The 22,354-nt window shown below is 33.7% G+C and overlaps 1 protein-coding gene across 5 annotated transcripts in view; it reads right to left on the bottom strand.

The window, feature by feature from the left end:
• Positions 1 to 21,076, bottom strand: part of LOC122721130 (protein NDRG3) — a 29,824-nt gene extending 8,748 nt beyond the window's left edge. Inside the window, exons 1-4 of one of the 5 annotated variants that reach the window (XR_006347867.1) lie at positions 20,737 to 21,074; positions 16,084 to 16,501; positions 12,507 to 12,560; positions 411 to 610 (exon numbers count right to left, since the gene is read on the bottom strand). Coding sequence is in view for 4 of the 5 variants with exons in the window: in XM_043948441.1 (XP_043804376.1) it covers positions 411 to 610; positions 12,507 to 12,560; positions 16,084 to 16,298 (469 nt within the window). In the remaining variant the exon portion in view is untranslated. Of the gene's footprint in view, positions 1 to 410; positions 611 to 12,506; positions 12,561 to 16,083; positions 16,502 to 20,736 lie in introns of all 5 variants that reach the window. The other 4 variants (XM_043948441.1, XM_043948438.1, XM_043948439.1 and 1 more) reach the window with 4 other exon arrangements.
• Between the last annotated feature and the right edge of the window lie 1,278 nt (positions 21,077 to 22,354).

The raw sequence follows: 22,354 nt of genomic DNA, 5'->3' as shown, positions 1-22,354 counted from the left end.
TATAAAAGAGAATATAATTTGACTGGTGGAACAATTATTCAATTCACAATATGATAATTTATAATCAATGCGAAAGGATGTAAAAAAATAATTTTAATATTAATATAATTGTTATTTAATCGATTAAAAAAAAAGAATCAATAAATGAATAAATCCTTTTCTTCCAAAACTAATAAGAATCTTTCGCTCTTTTTTTTTTTTTTTTTTTTTTACCTTTGACCCTTCCCTAAATCGTGCAATCTGAAATCTAAAAAAGATAGGAAATAATTCTGAAATCGTATAATTAATTAATAACCTATACTGGAATCACGAGAATTCATTGAATTATGATCGGATTTACGATTCAATTTTTACACGGTATTATAAGACAAACGGTTAAAAAATAAAAAAAAAAAAAGTGGATTACTTACAGTTAAGGCCTAAGTCGTGATAAGTGAGAATGGCAGGTTTCGCTCGATTCCCTTGCACAGCCACCAAAATACTTCCTTTGTCGGTTTCAACCCTCTCCTCTCGCACGGAACTGTCATCTCTCGATAGACATCTCAACGGTGGAAATTGGAGTTGAATATTTTTCAGTTCGATGTCATCCATACTATCTGAGGGCATCGTGCTGCGCATGGAAATGAATTCCTTAATCCCACGATACGAGCATGTAAATCAATTCAGACGTTCTTGGCGAACATGCAAACGAATAACGAAATGTTCAAGGTTTACACAGTCAGGCCAGATTTATTTCACTGGCGTTTCTCGAGTCAAACAGAATGTAGAAATATCGTCGTATAGAAAAATATTAAAACTTGTTCGTTTAATTTTATGAATTATCGTTCCTCTGGTTGGGATTTTTTTTTGATTTGAATGCTATATCGAATGTGCAAATGTTTTAATGAGGAGAAAAGTATCGACAATCCAGGGCCCTCTTGCAATATATATTATTGAATAAAATTTGAAAATTATAAGTATTGAATCTTCTTTCCTAACGAATAAAGAATTCCATGATAAAACAAATGAATTTCACAAGTAGATATATTTCTATCCTATGTATAATTTTGAAATTATAAAGAAAAGTTTACTTGTTGCAATTCATTAATATTATTAATTATTAAATTATCAAGCTAATTATTATAAAGAAAATTCAAATAAACGTTTAATTTTCATATATCTAGTTTCTTTTTAACTTTCTCTTTTTATGAATTCATATAATCACATCAAGTCCATTTAATTAGAAAGTATTAATGTTCGTTTTACGTTGTTTAATTACAACTATTAAGTTAAATGGAGAAAATATTACATTTTAATAGTAAAAGTGTTAACTCTCAGACTGTTGGATGTAAAAGTTGATAGAAGGAATCATTATTTTTTAGTGTTTGTTCTCTTTTCATTCGCACTACAGACAAAGTATCATCAAATATTCGCTACGTCAACATGAGAATATAAAATGTGCCAAACTGATGCTTTCAGGGCTTGAATAGCTAGTTCTGCACATTTTTGTTCTTTTGAGATCGTTCATCAAATAAATATTTTGCGAATAAATTTGTTTTTTTTTTCTTTGTTCTTTTCTTTTTTAATTTTAAATTTTTCTTCATAAGTCATACTCAGTTTTCATTTAGATTTAAAGAAGAGATTAATGATATTTTCGTACATTTAAAATCAGTTACAATAAATGTAATTGATATGATAATTAATTTAAATAATTTCAAGAGAAAATTAAAATTCTACAATTGTATTAAGAATTTCATTTTAATCTATCATAAGAGAAAATGTTGTTGTTGTTTTCTAATTAATTCTCTGTCTGATTGCATTATAATTTACAGAAATGATGTATGATTATTTGAAGTTAATTAATTCATATTCATTTGACCCATAAATACATACAACAGATTACATAGGAATAATTTTCCAATGCACGCTTAATGAATTGAGCAATTAAGCCGAATCTATATCACTTCATGAATATGTTAAAATCCATACATATGTAATAAACAATTTGTACTACAAACATGTAGTTCTCTATATAATCATCGGCTACAAAAATATTTAAATGATGTAAATAAAATTTTCAACGATAAAAATATATGGATCTTTAATACTTTTCAATACTTTTTCCTTTCTTTTAAAAATATTAATTTTCCAATTAAAATAGAGCAACGTACTATTGCAGAAAATATCGACGAACATGTCACATAAAAATTTTAATTAAAATATAAAAGAATACTGAAAGTTTGAGGGTAAAGGTTTCACCCCTTCGAAGAGATTTCTCGTTGAAAAAAATTGCTCCACGTAGATAGATAGAATCCATTATGCTCTCATACGTACGAAAACTTTCATCAAAATTCTAAATTTTCGGGCTATATACGAATTTCGTTTCGAATATATTTCTACACTGTCCCAATCTCCTCCTATCGACGTACCAAATAAAAATTATTCCTTCGTGAATTTCAAAGTATCGAATATTTTTTTTAACGCAATTCCAATATTTCCTCCACATTGTTATTACATGTATTTTTCATCAGCTTCACCGGTGACAAACGACCGCCAATGCCAGTGACGTTACCGGTGTGCGTGATGATGTGCGTTATCGGGCGCGCGCCCACGGAAGTCGAGGATGATTTGCATAAAACAGTGTGGTAACGTTTAATAAACGAACGCGTACTTGCGAACTTGCCCACTTTATCAAAGAAGTTGAAGGTGCAGTGAGCTTTTTATGGTATCGATCCCATCGAGGGGCCACGCCCTATCGAACGTGGCGTGGCTATCGTGGGATCGCGTGTTTTCTCTTAAGGTGTCACCGCACACCCCTGCACACCACGTGCTTTCATTCTATGCGGCAATCTTCGCAATTCGTGTGCGCAATTTCCCTTTGACGCCTGCAATTCTATTCAGCTGTAGACACATAAAGAGGAAACACGTAGCACCGCGTTCTTCTTCGTTCCCTTAACGTTCAAAAGTGCATTTCACTCTCCGACGAAATGGCCGTTTAACGTTTGTTTAAAGTGCGCGTTTGTCATGTGAAACGAACGATGAATCACAGCCTTGCTTATTTTGCTTCTTCCTTTTTATTCTTCTTTTTTTTTTTTGATGTATAGGTATATCAATTGTGGTGGATGAAAAATTGTCTGACCATGTCTCGTCGGTTTTTATTTTTCTTGGAAGATATAAAAAAAAATAATTCATCTTTTATAATTCCTTTTATCATATTTTATAGATTTTATTTATTTCGAACGCAGTCATTATATTAGGCTGTCCATGATTTAAACGAATCTTTTAATAATAAACGGATCGTTTCAAGTTTATAATTGAGTTTGTTTCGAATATTATCGAGTTTAGCGAAATATTTTCTAATTAAAATCATTCGTGCATACAATTGCTTTTGATTGATTAATTCGATCGTGTTAATCGTTCAATCAGCATTTTCGCCTTTCTTCGTCTAATGTTCCAAGAATTTGCTCTGACCTGTATTCCTCAGGATTTACCGCGCGACCCAATTTGTCGGGAAAATGTCAGAAACTCTGGTTGACCTGTTCCCTACAAGCTTGTGCAAGTTGGAACGAGATAAAGAGAACGCTTCTGTAAAAATATCGGTGAAAATACCATTCATCCACCTCGTGGAGAAGTTACTTTCTTCGTCAGTTTCCCCGGAGGTGATCCTGTCCTTTTGTTGAACGTTTCTTTTCTTCGCTTTATCATTCTAGAAAGGCGCTGTTGCGCAAATTGATTTTCCAATAATGCCATTATTGCACGTATTATTTACCATGAGATATAATTTTATACATTTAATATACTGCTTCTTAAAATACTGCTTCTTGTTTTCTTGTTACTTCGAGCATCGAAGTATTTCAACAATTTGTTCAATTAATAAAATTCTAAACAAGATGTGTAAATTGATGGGGAATACAGTAAATAAAAACGATCTAATCTTTAGATTTGAAAAAGTTTTAAATGAAAAGATAAAAAAAAAAGTTGGAAGTTTCATTATAAGATAAAAGGATATTCTTAAGCGAATTAATTTCCATAACCGTGAGTTTATCGCTCGTTTTTTGTTTCATCCCTCTCATTTACTTTTGAATGGAACAATGATCTCGGTGAAAGAAGATATGAAACGGGAATTCTCTCTTTTAAAAGCGTTTGGCATTCGCCAGGAGGAAATATCTCTCTGGAAACTATTTCATTAAATCTCTACTCAAGATTTATGGTCGCGGTCGTATGGCGCCGGATTAACTTCACTTGTTCAAATCAATAAGTTATCTTTCACCGTATTACAATTAAAATAACATCGCCAAAAGTTCGTCGCAAAACGTTTCTGAAAAAAATTTGGAACAACGTAGGAAATAGTTGCAAGTATCGATAGATAAATGTACGTTTGAAATTCGACCTATTTGCATACAATAGCATTAAAGACAAGGTATTTTACTCGAGAAGCCATAATCGAACGCTTAAATGTCGAACGACATTAATGGATTTAATCATCTTCAAAGTGAAAACGATTTCTCACGTTGTGAAATCTGATGATAAAATCGCGTATTTAGATATACAGTAGCATTCCGTTGGCTCTGATGAGAACTTTGAATTATATTTCACTGATAATGTATATCATACTTCGAGATTTAACATGAAGAGAAAAAAATATAAATCCAAGAGGGAGAATTTTTATTTTATAAGTTTTATTTCTTCCCAATCCTAAAACAGAAACGATTAAATTCATTTGGGGGAAAAAAGAAAAGAAAAGAAAATATTTCGTCGAAATATTTTCTCTTTACAAACATTTATTTATTATATATATGAATCGGAATAATAATTGCCATAATTTTGTAAAATGTTTCAATAAAATTTCATCAAAGTTTTTTCATCTTTCTCTTTTACATTTTAAATCAAGGAGTATAATAATAAAATAATCGTTATTCGAAATGATTGCATATGGAAATTCTAATGAAGAAAAGAAAAAAGAAAAATCGAACCACCGAGGATATTAATTGGCCATTTATTACTATCGATCATTATGAAACTTTAAAGATATCGAGATGCTTCATCCTATCTTAATTGTTTCTAATTATGGTACTATAATGGGAATATACATTAACAATTATTATTATTTTTACGATGAAGTAAAACGTGACGAAATACAGAATGGATAAGAAAACTTTTCATACAAGTTTATCTTCTTTTTATAGTTTAATTTATTTCCCATAAATATTTTATAACTCACTTTATCTCTCATAAAGACAATATTAGGTCATATTCGTTATTAGTTATTAATTTCTATCGAGTATTATTAATTTGAACGAATAACGCAACATTCTTTCTTCTTGTATGTATCATTATTTTTCTTTACATACGTTACGTTTATGTTTATTTTAACTGTAAAACGTGTAATATGAAAAACGAGTCTAAATAATATTTTGTCTTTATAATACATTTTTCTTTTTTAACAAAACGTTTTTAATGTATTAACTCTTTTACGAAGATATACGAAGAATAAAATGAAATTTCACGTTTTCATTCTGTTTTTTGATACCGTTTTCATTAAAATTTTCTTTGAAACACAGCGTTTGAAGAATTTCACGTATAAAGAACAAATTGAAATTCCGCGTCTTAACCTCCATCCTTCTTTCATTTTCTTTTATTATTTCCTTTAAAAATTTTCTTTCAAAAACGCGATTAACGACATTTCTTATTGTTTAATTTAATTTATTATATAACATCTTGTAACAAATCGAATTGCCGTTTGATTTATTTATTTCTTTAATTTTAAAATAATAACCGTTTGCCAAAACTTCTCCATTCGTAAATGTAAATTGGATCTTTTGCTTATATACTTCAAATTATTGTTTCCAATTACTTATTACGTTAATACAATAATCTCGTTAATCCTCTGCCCGTTCTATTTTCCAGCTAAAGATTAAACGGTACTTGTAGTGGTTCGAATATATGGTATGAGATTCGCTTCATTGAATTTCCAAGCACAGCAAATCTGTCTGCGTGTGGTTTTCCGTATCTCTAGCACGTCGCACTATCATTTCCGGTTCAAGTTAAATCCGGTTGTGTTCCTGTCTCAAGTTGTCGATGAAGGCAGTAACGATAAATGCACGCTGTTAACATGTTCGAAGAGGCCCTTGCCTCTTTCGCTTTATTTAATGAATTATATACCGAAGGTTGTTCAAACCTTATTTGTAGTAACGATGTTGTAAAATAATAATAATTCGCTAAAGTATTAATAAAATGGAATCTCTTCTTCAATGACGGGTGCATTAATGAAGTGCAATAAAGAAATATAATGGGACGTAGATTAAACGAGGGACAAACAACCGATAAATCCAACCTCTTGTACAAATTGTTTCCTTTTGTAATTCATTTTTATTTTATTTTAAATATTCTTCGTTGCGACTAAATCTAATATTTATCAGCTATAATGATTATTTGACAGACTGTCGATTATTAATTTGAAAGTAAAGCTCTCGAAGAATTATTATCGCAATCTCGAATTAAAAACGAAAAATAAATCCCAAGTTTTATTCTCAAACGTTATTCGTATCATCATAAATCGATATAATGAATATCGATAAAAGTATAGTCGATCTTCTGTAATTCGAATATCTTAAAATTATAATTTTCTCCATTCATTTCTTCTATGAAACGCACTAATTTAATTCGAATTATTTGATATATGCTTTCATTGCTTTATCTTTGAAATTGAATTCAATATATACCTTAACCTCTATGAACTAAAATTTGTCTTTACAAATCAATAGTCAAATCTCGATAACTCGAATATCAAGAGTAGAATTAGAATTTTAAAGTTTTTGAGTTATCGAGTATCAAGTATAAATATTAATAACCAATTTTCTTATTATATTTAGAATTATGAAATATTTCTTATTATATTACAATCATAAACATTTTAGTTGCCATTAAAAATCAGCATTAATATTTATGACATGACACGAAAAGGTTATACATAAAGGCTTTCGAAATACTCGATAAGTTACACTGATTACAAAAACAAGTTGAAATAAAGATAACTATACATTTTACAAGTTATCCAACTCGTCGAATCGATTGTTTTAAAACTTCCAACGTCCAAGGAAACATTAAAAATTCATTATTCAAAGGTTCACGGGACGAAGATGCAGGAATATCGGTTATGCAAATCCCCGTTTGCCTTTCAAAGTATCTTCTAGCTTTAGAAAAAAATCTTCATCGATTGAACGAATAATACGAAAATGGATTTTTGAAGTCAAAAGAGACTTGCTTGACAATCGAGCAGCGATAGACCGAGAATAAAAAAAACTCCATTTAAAACTGAAAGATCTGCTATTTCTTTTTCCTTTCGAAATTACTTAGTATAACTCTTTCTAGGAAAAGAAAAAGTATTCTTTGTAAGAGGTGTTAGCGAAAATTGCGGAAAAAGAAATTGCGTGAAAAGGTGTTGAATAGACACAATATCTGTGAAAAGGGGGATTTAACCAGTGACCAGTTTCAACGACTCGACGGGCAGAAAAACGGCACAATTTTCGAGATATTCGCATTCATGAGAAGTCAGAGAGTTTTAAGCCGGGCTGTAAACTCCCGTTTGAAACTGTTGCAAATTAATCGCGGATTCTAGAGTGGATTTTCCAAAGATAATTCGAAATTTAAAATCTGAAGATTTAAATATGGAGCAAGATAAACAGGCAACGAACGCTTGAAATTGAAGTGTTTAAATCTAGATAACGGATTCGTTAAAACGTGAGAGTAATTATGATTGTATTTTATTACGGTTGAATATCTGCCACAATGTGTACAAAGTTGCCGTATACATAAATAATATTAACGTATTATAGTATTATGCTTGCACTCCCACGTTTTATAAATTTATCAGGAAATTTATGAAAAATGAGATGAATTTAACAAGTCGTTGATTGAAATATTATACAAATATTACAATTTTAATAAAATATATCGTAAACAAATATTTATACCTTCGTGTATATATATATATTCATAAAAATATAATATTACAAAATAATATTTTGCGTGTAACGATATTAATTTGCATAAATGAATCAAAATCATATTTGACCACGCAAAAGAAAAAAATTAAGCTCTTCTAAATTTTTTCCGCACGTTTTACAATGTAAACACAAAGGATTCGATCACATTGATCATTCTCTCCTCTTCTATTAAATCATGATGAATCCTCACGCCTATGAATATAGATAATAATACGAAGAAATATACTAAATAGATACGAAGATTAAACGTCCAATAAATAATTCAACGTTGAAGCGATACGATAAAATTGATACGACATAAATTTACAGAAGCAAAAGCCGAGATACGAAATAAAATTGCTGTGGGTAGGAACAGGTATATATATATATGGTACCTGACGAGGTGGTACATAACACTTGGCAAAGAAAAAGAAAATGTTGGATTCCCAAGAAACCCATTCGATCGATTGTCGCTAGGAGCCAGGCTAACCACCGTCGAAGGAACATTCGATATCCACGTCATTCGATATCTCGTTCATATCCTTTTTACCGATCGATTAACCGAGCTGCACACGAGATTTTTTTTTTTTTTTTATTAGCAAGTAACCTGTTCACCGTTGGAGCAGAGAGATGCGTGTAAGACGAGGCTGTCGGGATTAGATCGATTTACATCTTTCCCTTACGGCTTACGGAATCAGGCTTTCCTTTTTGAAAACAAAAACGAGCTCGAGTGATTATTAGCAGAAATTAGATCTGACCGAATTTTATTCAAGATCGAGATAAGAAAAGAGCAGTTTTCGAATAATATAGAAAATATGGATTGTAAATAATTTTGTCGTTTCTTATTTTTTATTTTTATGAAGCAAATTTATACGCAGGTTCGTTCTTTAATTGCACTCGTATTTTTATTTTATTCGTAGTATAATATCTAGAATCTAGAAATATTTCAAATAAAGTAGTATATATGTATATCATATTATAAAGTATGGAAATGTTTACGACATGAAGTAACATGACAACATTTCTAATAATATCATTTTAACAAAAACAATCAAGTCTGACCAAGAGATCTATGCAGATCGCATTTGCCAAAGCGATTCTATCTAACGAAAAATAAATTCAAATCGTGTTTTAAGGATGGAAAAAAGACAGCTCGATGCCCAATATCAAGGAAAAAATGCATCCTAAAAAAAAGGTAATATAATATAATAGAAGGTATAAAGAATTGAAATATTCTATTCATTCCATGCATTAACTGCAATTGCACAACAATTCGTTACCTTTCGTTCGCCTCTGATCCTGGACGAGTTGTTGTCGGGTTTTTGTTCTAATTTACCTTGTATATTTCGTGGCCATTTGTCTACACTCATGCTAGCAATTATGAAACATGAGTACATCTGCTATTGAAATTTGACAGTTTATAAAGGACCCCGGTTTGCACGACAGTTGACACGAATTTTGTCTTCTGTTCTCGTTAATTAGTTATAATTATGATCGGGATATAGTAGAGCGTGGGTGTCTCTATATAATGAGAATATTTCGTTGAAGTTGTTAATTAGAGTTAAATTTACGTCCACTCTTCCATTGCGTCATTATTAAAATATTATTCCTAAAAATGGATAACGACGTATGAAGATTTTCTTTTTTTTATACCTTATTACTAGAATTTTTATATAAATATAAACTTTTATGGAACCGGAAATTAATATGTAAATATCGCAATAAGTCAGTTTATATTCGAATAAATTATATCTTTTAGCATATTATATGTGCGTGCACATAAAAATGACTTTTCTAATATACGAAAGAAGAAAACGTGAATGGATATTAAAGATCACGTAAGAACGTTGTCTTGAAAATTTCGATTTCGAAATTTCACGCAGGATGGTATAGAATTTCAAATTTTCCAATGTTTCGATCAACGTTTCTGACACGATATTCCCCTAAACTGTTTGAAACTGGAAAAAGAGAGAGGGAAATTGGCCCATTGTCTCTATCGAGTTGGAAATTGAGCTAAATCCCGAGGATCCTGCAATTCAGGTGAATCCGGCATGTTGCCAAGTGGCACGAAAACGAATTTTTCAGAGAAAATAGAGCAAAATGACGTATGAATTCCCGGCGTCATAAGGAATTTCTTACATTTTAATGTCCCGTTAACACCATTCATCATCACGTACAACTTATATAACTGTAACACAAAAAAATGAATAGGAATCAATGAAAAGTAATTAGATTATTTCGTTGATATATACGAAAAAAAAGAAAAATAACTAAAACCTTCTCCTTTTAAATTAAAAACAAAACTTTTTGAAGATTAATAATTAATAATTAAAACGTAACGCAATTATCTATCAGCCATGAAAGATTCAAAGTACGTATTTTCTACGTCTTGACTTCAAAGAAACATTCTTGATACGATATATTTTCTATATTTATTTCGAGAGCCCATTTTGAATTTTCCACGCGTAAATTTCATTGTAAGAAAAAGATTTAAAAAGAAAAAAGAAAAAATGAAACGTGAAACTCAACTTCACTTATCCATTATTTTTTAAGTTATACGTGGCACTGTCAACTATCACAAGCTTGTGACACAAATACCACGTAGATCGATAATCCTCAACTTCTTTATTCTCTCCGTGCAACACGGAAACGCGTATTCTATTTCGAGTAAATATTTTTAAACCGAGAAAATCAATGTTGTTGAACAATTGACTCGTTGTTTTCTGCTTTAATGGACCGTAATTAATCCTAATTTCACCGTTAATTGCTCTGCAACGAAGATCGATTAGGAAGAAGTACAGAAGCGGTTCCGATTGCAAGTAGGGCGCCAGTCTGTCTGATTATCCAATTTCGGTACAAGAGGAAAATACACGGTGATTCACACGTTTTAAAATAACGTCGATAATGTTTCTCGAGATAGAGAATTTATTACATTCGAAATGGAAAAATCTTTAACCATTCACAATTGGCATGGTTGAATTTAAATGGATAGATGGATAGGTTTCGAAATTAGTCACGGTAACGAACGAGTTGGCCACGCGTATATAAATAAAACGGAGACAGAGAATTCGTGTGGAAATGAAGTTAATTACGATACAACACAATACGTCGATCGGTAAATTGCGAAACGCGTTACAATTGCGACGTGTTTGACGAAGGAGTTATTTACGACGTGGACTCGTTCGAATCAACCGAGCAATCAGATAGAAGTGTAATTCTCGAGTTTTAATTACGTGGGAACAATACGACGTGTCCACGAAATTAGAAATTTAATGTCGCGCGTCAAAGCCGCTCTTTGCTTGTTGGTCGGCTCGAATTGGCTCCTCGTGCACACGCGAGTGAAACGTATTCGAGACGGTTACATAACGCAAATTTCATTAAAATCCCCCGTCTTGTTGGAAACTGCGTTCAACTTCGTGGCTCGTATCCATTCCTCCTACCGTGTCCAACCATTCCTTTCATCTCGTTGAAAAAGAAAAAAAAAAAAAAAAAAAAAAAGAAATGAACGAATAAACGAGAGTTTAATTCGCGCGTAATTGTTAATTCCTAGGCAGATGTTAATCGTTGATCCGAAGGAAGGTTTTCTCGAATTAAAAAAGATCATCGGTTCCCCGCTGAAGAAAGGAAGTCCTTGAAAGTCGAGATAATAACATTTGAGAATTCAAATTATGCTTGAAATTTACATTTAAAATGGAGACGCGATGGCGACAAGCGTGAAACTTTCCAAGAACTTTCGTTCCGACAAAGAATGGAGCGAAGGGTTCGTTCGAGTTCGTTCGAAATAATCGAACTACAAGAATCCCATCCCCCTTGCGGAAAATCGAGGGAATAACCTCTCGTTTCGCGGGGAACGATGATAATTTCCAGATAAAACTTTTAAACTTCGTCCTTTCGCGTAATCGAAAAATATATTTTCCACGGCGAACGGCCGTGAAACGATCATTCGTATAAACCGTTGGGAGAAATAGGTCGCACGCAATACCCTCGCCATTACAATTTCATTTTCACCGAGTTAATGCATCCTATCGATTCGCTCTTGCGTTAGAACTTCTGGGAATTGCGATAACTTCGAATGGAAAAAAAAAAAAAAAAAAGGGAAAAAGGAAAACAGAAAATACACGTATAAAATATGACACCACGTCGAAACGATTCGTTCCAGATTTTTTATATCAGAAATGTGTGCACGTTACGTTTGATATTAACGGTTTATCGGAAGCAAACCTTGACTTGTCTTTTGTACTTTTGAAAAGAAATAATAACGTTGCCACTCTTAATAATATAGCTGCCAATTATCTTGACGATCATTCGGCTTTATTGATATCGGGGTCAATGCCAATTCTCTCTTTACAACACTCTCAACAACAAAAATCCCTATGGAACGGATGTCGATATGTATTATTACAGGGCGTATACAACAGCTTGGTTCGATTATCTACCTACGAAGTTTCTTTTCCATTGTACATCTACCACGAAATGTATAAATAAAATGCGTATATAGTTTCTACAGGTGTTGTCTTTGTATTGTTATTCGACGAAACTTACCCCAAAAGAGCTGATTTCTCGGGCGTGGCGGCGGTCGGCATCCTGTTTCTTTCCCTAGAACAAAATGGCGGGGAATAATAACAACGCCCGGCCCTACCGGCTTACAACGCGGCCCTCTACCCGGGTGTCAGAAACAAACAAACATTATATAGCAAGCAGTACATTTTACTACATTCTCCAAAAAAAAAAAAAAAGAAAAAAAATATCCAAAATTAGCATACAAATCTCTAAATAATTCGTTAGCACGAGTTTCCATTCTAACCGCAAAACTATTGCTTTTTCCGGTCGACGATCGAGCAAACCGCATCCCGTGAATAATGTCATCACGCGATCATTTTTGCCGCGCTCACGATCAGTGATCGGAAAGGGGAGAGAAGATTCGAAGGATGATAATAAAAGTGAAGCAGAGCGGTGGAACATTCGTCTGGTGGGCAACACAAAGACGTTGGTTCCACGCGAAGGAAATCGAGGATCCGTGCGGTCGAGAGAGACGTGTCGTGGTGAATATATATACAATGTTGTGCGGAGGATCGACCTCGCAGGAGGATCTTTCGAACCGAGAAGCCGGTTCCGCAACGCACGCGTTGTCGTCGCGCGCCACGAACCACACGCCAATGCAACTCGAGCGTTGCGAGGACAAAGAAACACGCATCCGACGCATTGTGCATGCGAAAAAAAAAAAAAAGAAAAAGATCGGTGATAATAATAACGTAACACTGGTGATAGCTTCACGAGAGAAGACACGAGATTACACGTTTCTGGGATTTAATTTTTGTATTTATATTCATAGTTTGTTCGGTTTTTTTTTCTGTTTTCCTTTGAAGTTGGTTTCTATCTTGTATCAATTTTACATAGGTATTGTTTGTAGATAATTCAAGTAATGGTATAGTTTTTTTTTGGATAAAGGAATTCGCGAATTTAAATGTTTATCGGTTTTTATATCGATCGTGTTGATTTTCCAATTCATAAATATTATCATTCTGTTTATTTGACATCGAGAGACAAATGGAAGTTAGAGAGATTTGTGTAACTGGTAATTTAGACGATAAAGGAAAAGATCTGTGTAAATTTAAACGTGTATTCAGAATTAAAATGTAAATAATTTGCTGAAAGTTAAATATCACGTAGACGTAGCGATCTCTTTATAAGAGTAACTTGTAAAAAATTTAATCAATCTTCATATCATCAAAGTAAACTTTCCCTCTGAATTACATTTTTACCTTATCATTTTTATTATCGATATTGAACGTTTCTTCTTCGCCGATATTACACAAATACTACATAACAACGAATCATCATCGATAACGCGTATCCTGTAAAATAATTACAATCATTATCTACAATTAAACAAATTAAAAACCAACTTCAAAGAACTTCCTCCTTCATATCTAACGTAAACACAGATTAATCGTCAAATAAGAGCATAAAATTTTCCCGACAAGATATTAAACTCTTCCTTTTCCTTTAAAAAAAAAAAACATCAATTAAACCTCCCGAGGTTCCGATATCTTTACTCATGATTAAAATTTCGTATATAATTTGCGAACACTTATCACCGGTGTCGAGTTTTGCAAGCGCAGCCAACGGCTCGAAATCAGCATAGATAACAGTCGAAGTAAACGAGCACACATACAAACGAGCAAAACAGGAAAGCGTAGGAAGTCGAAAAGTCATGCAACGATGGTAATACGCGTTGTGGAAGTGCGAGGAAAGGAGTGACGTTCAGGTCGCATGATGCGGCTTACCTCGTGGCCTGCTTTTGTGCCCAGGCCGATCAATAGTCGCACCACCAACTTCCGGTCCTAAAGTCCGTCCGTGCTTAAGGTTAAACCAGTCTTTGATTATTCGGATAACAGGGACACGTTTGTGCCTCATTCTATTTCATCGTCAGCCTCGAAGGAGCGTATACTATAGCGTAGAAGAAGCGGTCGCAGGATCGAGATCATCGGGGGGGCCATATTGGCGTGGTCGTGTTAATCGATTTCTCGATTAAGTGTCACAAGCGTAAATAGAAATGCATTCAAAAAAAAAAAAAGAGAAAAAGAAAAAATGATCGCGATTCGAAATGCAAGAGCGATCGTGAAAGCAATCGATTTCTTTTGTCTCCGGTTAATACTCCCTAGATCACTAGCGCCTTTGCCTCCTTGAAAGGCTTTTTTCTTCGTAGGAATGTTCTAGAAACGATGTTAGAAATCGTTCGTATCGCTTTGTCGTTTATTTGGTAGAAACTTAGAGACACGATTTCTTTCTCAATTGGAACGAGAAGAATAGAGAAAAAAGGAGCGTGGAGATCCGTAATGTGCAAAATATGACCCCTTAAATTCAATCCTTAAAATAACGGCGCGATGTATTTTATTGGATGTATTAAGAAACTTCGTCTTTACGAGTTCTTTTCATTTCTTTTTTTCCCGAGTTAAAAAGCAAGCTGTTAGTAAGTTGTTAGATGTTTATAGAAGCGGTGATTTCTAAGTAATTGAAACGCGACTCTCGTTATTTTCACGCATTTCTCAAAAACACACCAAGTACGTTTCTTGTTAATTTTAGTGCTGGTTATAAAAAAAAAAAGAAGGCAGGAAACTGTAACGATCGATTCCTCGACGCCACCAGTTCACCACCGTGACCAATAGTAAAAGCACTCTAACCATACCATCGACATTTTCGACCTCGAACCGATCATTCGACGACCTCCTTAGCCTCTGCCCAAGTTACCTCCTTCATTGATCGCGTTTGTCTTTCAATTCGAAATCTTTCTTTGATACGAACAATGATATCTTAAAAAAGAAAAAAAAAAAAAAGAAAAAAAAAAAAAGATTCGATAGAAAAGCTTTAAAGTGCTTCTTTTTTATAAAAAATAACGATACAATTTCAAATCAATTATTAACAAATTTGAATTCCTTTTTATCGAATTATTAATAAAATCTTAGATATTCAATCTCAATATGAAAAGATTACTTCGTCAAATATAATAAATTTCATTGCAGAATAGAATGAAATAAAAGAGAAGCAATAGCATTTCAAAAATTGCTAAAGTGAAATTGAAAATAAGATAAAGATTAAGAATAGTAGAATCGAAACATTGTTTTGAAAAAATTTTAAAAACTTATTAAATATATANTATATATATATATATATATATAAACTTGATCGATTTTCTCTTAATTAAAATTTACCTTTCACTTTGAAATTTTTAATTTATTTTCGCATGTCTTGATAACCAAATTTCACAAACAAGTTTTTTACTTCTGAAATTTGACAATCTGAAGAACGATATTTCCATTAATAATTCAATTTGCTTTGAGATATCATTACTCCAACGATTCTCCTTAACTCCACTTGCATATTAAAACATGCTAAAAATATATATTCGTATCAATCGTGCATCGAATCTATCCAACAATATTATTAATATACTTAACCCCTTAACTAGACAGTAGTGGAACAAGTATCCAACTAAGAAAGGTCCGAGGTCGATAAACGGCGAAAAGACGAAGCGAAACAGCGTGTCCCGCGACCATCACCCCTACCTGCCGACCGGTTTTTCCCCTGTACACGCAGACAATATCGTATAAGGCATTACCTTGAGACGATCGAGACGCTCTCACGGCGGTCCACGATCAGAGGGTCCTTTTTCCTCAGCTCGACCTTGGGCGAGGCGAAACTGAAAGCCTTCTTGACACTCTCGAGGACGCTTTGTCCGGTGGTCTGTGTTTGGTCGACGATCGTCGTGCTTTTGTACACGTCTTCGCCCAGGTCGCCTAGCGACCTGTACGAAGCGCCAATACCTGCCGGCATGGCGACCCTTTTCCCTCTGCTGTTACTCGCCCACGATGACAAACCCCGATCCTCGACGACCTGTACGGACGTCTTCGACAAGGATGATCCTGTCCACCGTTAAAGGTGGATCTATCTTTCTTACTTCGCCGTTCCTCACCCGACACTCTCGTCCCTCCTCGTTTGCCGCCCCTTCGGCCGTTGGTGTAGCCGCGTTGATGATGCTGATACGCGTGCCCGAAGCCGAGATACGCCAATATCGTGCGTCAACAAGGCAAACGAACGGGCAAACGGGCAAATAAAGAAAATCCAAGATAAGGAGGTTCCATGTGAACAAGCTCGGAGTTATCGATCGAGGTATTGGCAAACGATTTTCTGATATGAAAGGGTTGTCACGAGTAAATAATGGTGGGGATAATCGTTCTGTTCTATCGAGAATCGAGACGATCAGGAAATTGTAAACGTTTCGATGAAACGGATTAGCGTTTAATTATTTGCGATAATTCGATGTTCGAAATTATTTTTTTAATCAAGATTATATTCGATAAATTATTATTATATACGAGATGTTCATGTTTGTTTGAATGCATTAATGCAATATTGTTTTTTTTCCATCATTGTATCGTGTTTACAAATTATTTGAAAAAGTATCTTTTTTATGCTGAATTCACAATATTTTGATTTTTATCCTTTTCAATTTGAAGAATAGAAATATCAAAGTTTTAAAACTTTCCTCTGAAGAAGATAAGAATTTTTATATAAAAGTTTAAATCGTATTCAAATGTAGAAGTGTTTCAAAGTTTCCATTATTATATAGCTAAAATAGATACTGATAATTATATAATATGTTTATATTTGAAAGTTTGCAATTTAATTATTTTGATTATCTTGTATTTCAATCCCAAGTTTGATTTAAAGTTCGGAATTTAGTGATTTAGTATGAAACAAGGATTGCTTATAATTCATGTTTCGTTGAAATATGTAGAGAAGAGAGAGAGAGAGAGAAAGAATATTTTCAATGGAATTTCATGAAAAGGTCAGTTTTACATCAAGTATACCATTCGTTATTATTTTTTCTCTCGTTCTCATCCGATTTTATTAATGCTCCAATAATTTTCTTAATTAAACACTTCGTTTCTCTGGTCAGTTCAATTTCTCTTGGTAACTGAATCGAAGCCATTAAGGTAATTATGTTTTTTATCTTCGAATATTAATGAAAATGTGCACGATACGATCTTTTATATAATTCAACGTTATTTGTGATTCATCACGAGTTTCATACGTACACCTGTGTCCACAGTGTTCTCCTCTTAATTTATTCAAAGCCAAAAGCGGTCGAAAGGCATGGATAACACTACAGTCACTCATTATTGCTGTGCATCAAGGATGCACGAAGCTACGTTTTATTCATGACGTCATTATGGTCGAAAGGACAGCTACACCTGTCGTTGCTCAGATACAATTGCAATTATTGTTTTCGCCGGTTTAACAACCGATGGTTTACCTCAAATATCACAATATATATTGAATTAAACGAGATCAAATCGTTTTCATCATAACTCGACATTTCTTCAAGTACGAATGCTAGAAAATTTTCAATTTTCAATCAATACATCTACGCGTATATCTTTTTCGTCTATATTCTTGTCTTCTCGAGATGAATATCTTTTTATAAGGTAATCGCTTTAATTCGAGAAATTACAAGACAGACCACGAGACCCACGATCTTATCTAAGTGCACCTGTCTATCCTAGGTTGATGTTTCTTAATTGGTTCCTGGCTCAAGAAAGGGACAGATGTTACGGTTTCAGAACTAATAGGACGTTTCCTGTGCACGCCCTTCCTCGATTCCAGATCTCGATCCGTTTCTCGAGATTATAGATCTCGTGTCTAAATCAAACCAAAGCGATATCTTTATCCTCTCCCGACCGTTCGACCTTTCCATTAACTCAGAAATGGAATCCTTTTGCCAATACCTCGTCGATTGGTCCTCGAAACAAAACAAGAAGAACAAGGAGAAAATAGAGATAGAAAGGGGAAAACAGAGATAGAATAGGCTGAGAAACATGGCGTTAACATGCATAAAAATTCCATGATTCAATTATGATCATTACACATCTAGACAATCATGCGTGGCCTCATGCCAACTGCGAGGTGCAACTGCTGTGCGCCTTTGTAAAAAACAGATGTTAAACGGTGATCGGTGTCTATCCGAAATGCGCCATCGAAATTGTTCGAATCTCTGTGAAAATTTTGTGAACGTTCATTGAAATTTCGATGACCATCGAATGATTCACCGATTACACGTTTTGTCCATGGTTTCGAACGTGTAGACACTATTTGAATGAATATAAAAAAAAAAACAGACACGTGCATGCAAAAATTATGGATAAACAAAGGCGAACCGATTGATGATGTGCAATCGATTTTGCATTTTTATTCTCTCTTCTTTTATGTTATTACATGAATCCTTTTGCACAATAATTTATTGGTTAATAATAACTGAAGCTTTACTCTTTTTAAATTTTACAATTAATTTTGAATAAAATAATCAATTGATTCACAAATTTGTTTCTTTCTATCACTTTATTAATCTTTATTAATATATAATCTTTATCAGAAAGAATTTATGAATGTAAATCAGTATTTACATTCATAAATTATTATGTATTTTTATTTAATAATAATTTAATATCGTGTAATATGATAATAATTTATAAATTATTACGTGTAAAACTTTGCTAATGATATTAATGCAATTAGCTATTGTGCAAAAGAATCATGAATTGATCGTTTTGTATTTCGATACGTATTTGGCTTCTTGATGAGCTTGATGTCAAAACGACAACGATAACGATCGATAAATGTACCCGGCCTGGCTGTCACGAAGAAAATAACGCCTCGTAACGCAAGCGTTTCCGGTTCAATCCGGTCGACGCGACCCGTTTCGACGAAAGGAAATTTCTTTTCTACAGTATCCCGTTATCGACAATAAAAACGAAAGCGTAAATCACTTTTTACGGACACAACCCTCTTCACTACATCAAAGGGTATTATCGCAAAGGTCTTCCTGTCAATTAAAACCTTCACTGACCAAGAAAATTTTTGTTCTCCAACTTCAAATTTACTAGATATTCTTCATGCTCATGATTATTAACTTCTTCTCGTAATTTGATGTAGAAAAAAATATGAAAATAAAACGATGCACCGGATAAAATTATAAATTTAGTTTAAACATAACGATTGATTTTTAATCTCGTTCTTAGAAGTTCTATAAATTTTTTAATCTTTAATTTAAAAAAAAAAAAAGAAAAAAATTAAGAGAAAGAAAAAAACGGACAATTGAAAATCCAAGAAAATTTTTTATTCTAATTAATTTAGTAAACGCTTATTTAATCTCTATATAAAATAATTGATCTTAAACGAGATTCTAAAAAGCTCGATACACATACGCACGGAAATAAACCGATTTCCGTATTAGCCAATGTTCCCTCTGTCTCTGGACAATCATTAATTTGATATTCTATCGTAACCGAATTAAATCTTTATTGGGAACAGCAAAAAAAAATCGTAAAAATAAAATTATTGATAATATGTTCAACAATTTCAAATATTTCTATTTATTTTCTAATTATTTTCTAATTATTCATTCGAGTAATTGTTATAAAATTAATTCATAAATACGCACGGTGCATCGCTTAACCTCACAATAAATTCTATAGACGCGACTAGTACATATAGGGATCAGCTGCTGTCTACTCGTATAGTCAGCTATGCCTACGTGTGTATGCACGTACACAGAGAGAATCTTTCTAAAGGCTGAACGGTGTCGTTTTTCTCAAAGGGTGATTCCTCGAATTCGAGAAATATATCCGCGCGCGTCTGAATCCTGGCCCAGGAGGGTCGTGTATTGATTTTTCGCGTGGATAGCCGCGTGTGTAACGTCTAACCTCATTTCCCGTCGAGTAATCGTATACCCGGGCTGGTATTGTGACGTATCGAGCTCTCGATCGTATCGCTGACGCTTCGCACGATGGTGATCGCGAAATCCCGCCTAATGGCGGGAGTTCGTTTAAAAAACGTATCACAGATAGAATCGAGATCGATTGCGCGAGGCGAACCTTTCAACTTTCGTTACAACATCGAATGCCTCGCTTCGAATAGCGTGTCGTAGACAATCATAACCGCAATTTCATCAACGGAAAAATCGTCATGAAAATCCGACAAAGAAATGAACGCGCGCATTGATCACGAACACACGTACGCGCGTAGAAACATCGACGGAGATAGTGACGACGACGATGACGAAGATAACGACATTCTACTACCACGGAATCGTCATCGATCGAAATGTTATACATGCCGTATTAGGGAATTTCTTTCTGTTACCTTTTCGATTCTCGGAATGGTTCTCAACACGGGAAATGCGCGTGGATGGTGCACGAGAACTGTGACTCACCTCGTCTTGCGCGGCTCCCGCTGCGGAATCCTGGTACCGAAAAAGAGTTGCAGCTTCTCTGCGACTTTCGAACACGATAGCACGGAAACAGAGACGCGATAGACGAGTTACGAGACGCAAGGAATTTTGCCCGAACTTGTTACGGACTTCTATCCCTCACGACAATTCTGACGTCTAATTTGTTTCGATTTTTTTTTATCTCTTTAACCGACACGACGTAACTTTCGTTGTTGTTCCCTTCTTTTCTTCGTTTGCCCTTCTCGCTTCCGACGTGACGTGTGAAAACGCACCACGAGAGACGAGACTAACGAGAGACCGTACCGTGTTCTCAAAGGCACCGCACGATTACTATTGGCCCGAATACACGACTCAGACTACAGACTGGTCAATGGGAATGCGCACCGCTTCATGCGCGGTATACAGCGGATCGAACCGGTTATGGACGGTCTACCGACATCTATCTTCCAAATCCTGATATAAAAAGTTTATGATCGAACAATCTTTAATCGACCTTGGATAAAACCAACTTTCACTTTATCGAGCGAGTTTCGTCACGTTTCAAACCTTCCTAACCTTAAGGGTTTGTTCTATCGGTTCTGCAGGGATTCGCGATATCTATTGTTACTAGTTGTCTAGTTACTTTATCAAAGTAGAGTCGTTACATGTGGATTTAGTGATATAGATAACTTTCGTTATCTGATATGTCACGTTGCTATTTACTTTATTTTTTTTTTTTTAATTTTATATAATATTAATGATATTTTTATAAAAAATACTAGAGTATGTAATGTATAATAATAAAGTATTTTTAATATGTAAATACATAAATATCACTAGGTAATATAGATTCGATGAAAATGTTTGTTATTTGTAATATTAATATGCGAGATGAAACCGGTCTTGTAATCAAATGACGCTTCTACAATAATTATCACGAGGCTTAACAGGAACGATCCAGCTAGATCTAGTTTGAACAGCATGGAACGATACAAAAAGAAAGCTTCGAGCTCCGAAAAAGAAATTTGCGCAAATCATTACACTATGAACATCGTATTTTCTACATTTATTTTTTTTAATTTTATTCGACAACTATTAAATATAATGTAATATATAACTATACTTAAAATGTCCAATCGATCCAATATAACGATCGATAATACTTTATTAAAGTACATGTAATCTCTCGCACTTGATTTCGATTATCAGATAATAATTATTATTACTGTCGAACGAATTGATGTTTATAGAATAATTAGAATAATTAGTTAATTAATATAATTTACGAATTATAACGCGAATTATAACGATTCGTATCGTTATAAATAACAATTCTAAACTTAATACTTCAATTATTTAGATTAAAACTTTTAACAAACACTTTACAATTCGTACGACGAATTGAATTTTAGTCAAGGACACGGATCGCATTCAGAAACCCTACCATCAGCGTCACTTTAAAAGTAAATTAACGATCAAAAAGACGAAGAAGCTCTCACGGATGTTCTTTTGTAACCATCAAAGTATACAGCAGTCTATATCTACATCACTACGATTCAAGGTAATTCCGAGTTGCATTACGTTGTCGGGCGTAAATCTGAAATTCAATTGCATTCTGGAC

This window comes from Apis laboriosa, unplaced genomic scaffold (genome assembly GCF_014066325.1).
Source record: "Apis laboriosa isolate Shangri-la unplaced genomic scaffold, ASM1406632v1 scaffold14452_cov158, whole genome shotgun sequence".
NCBI classification, from domain to species: Eukaryota; Metazoa; Arthropoda; class Insecta; order Hymenoptera; family Apidae; genus Apis; species Apis laboriosa.
This window is presented reverse-complemented; position numbering and strand designations above follow the sequence as displayed.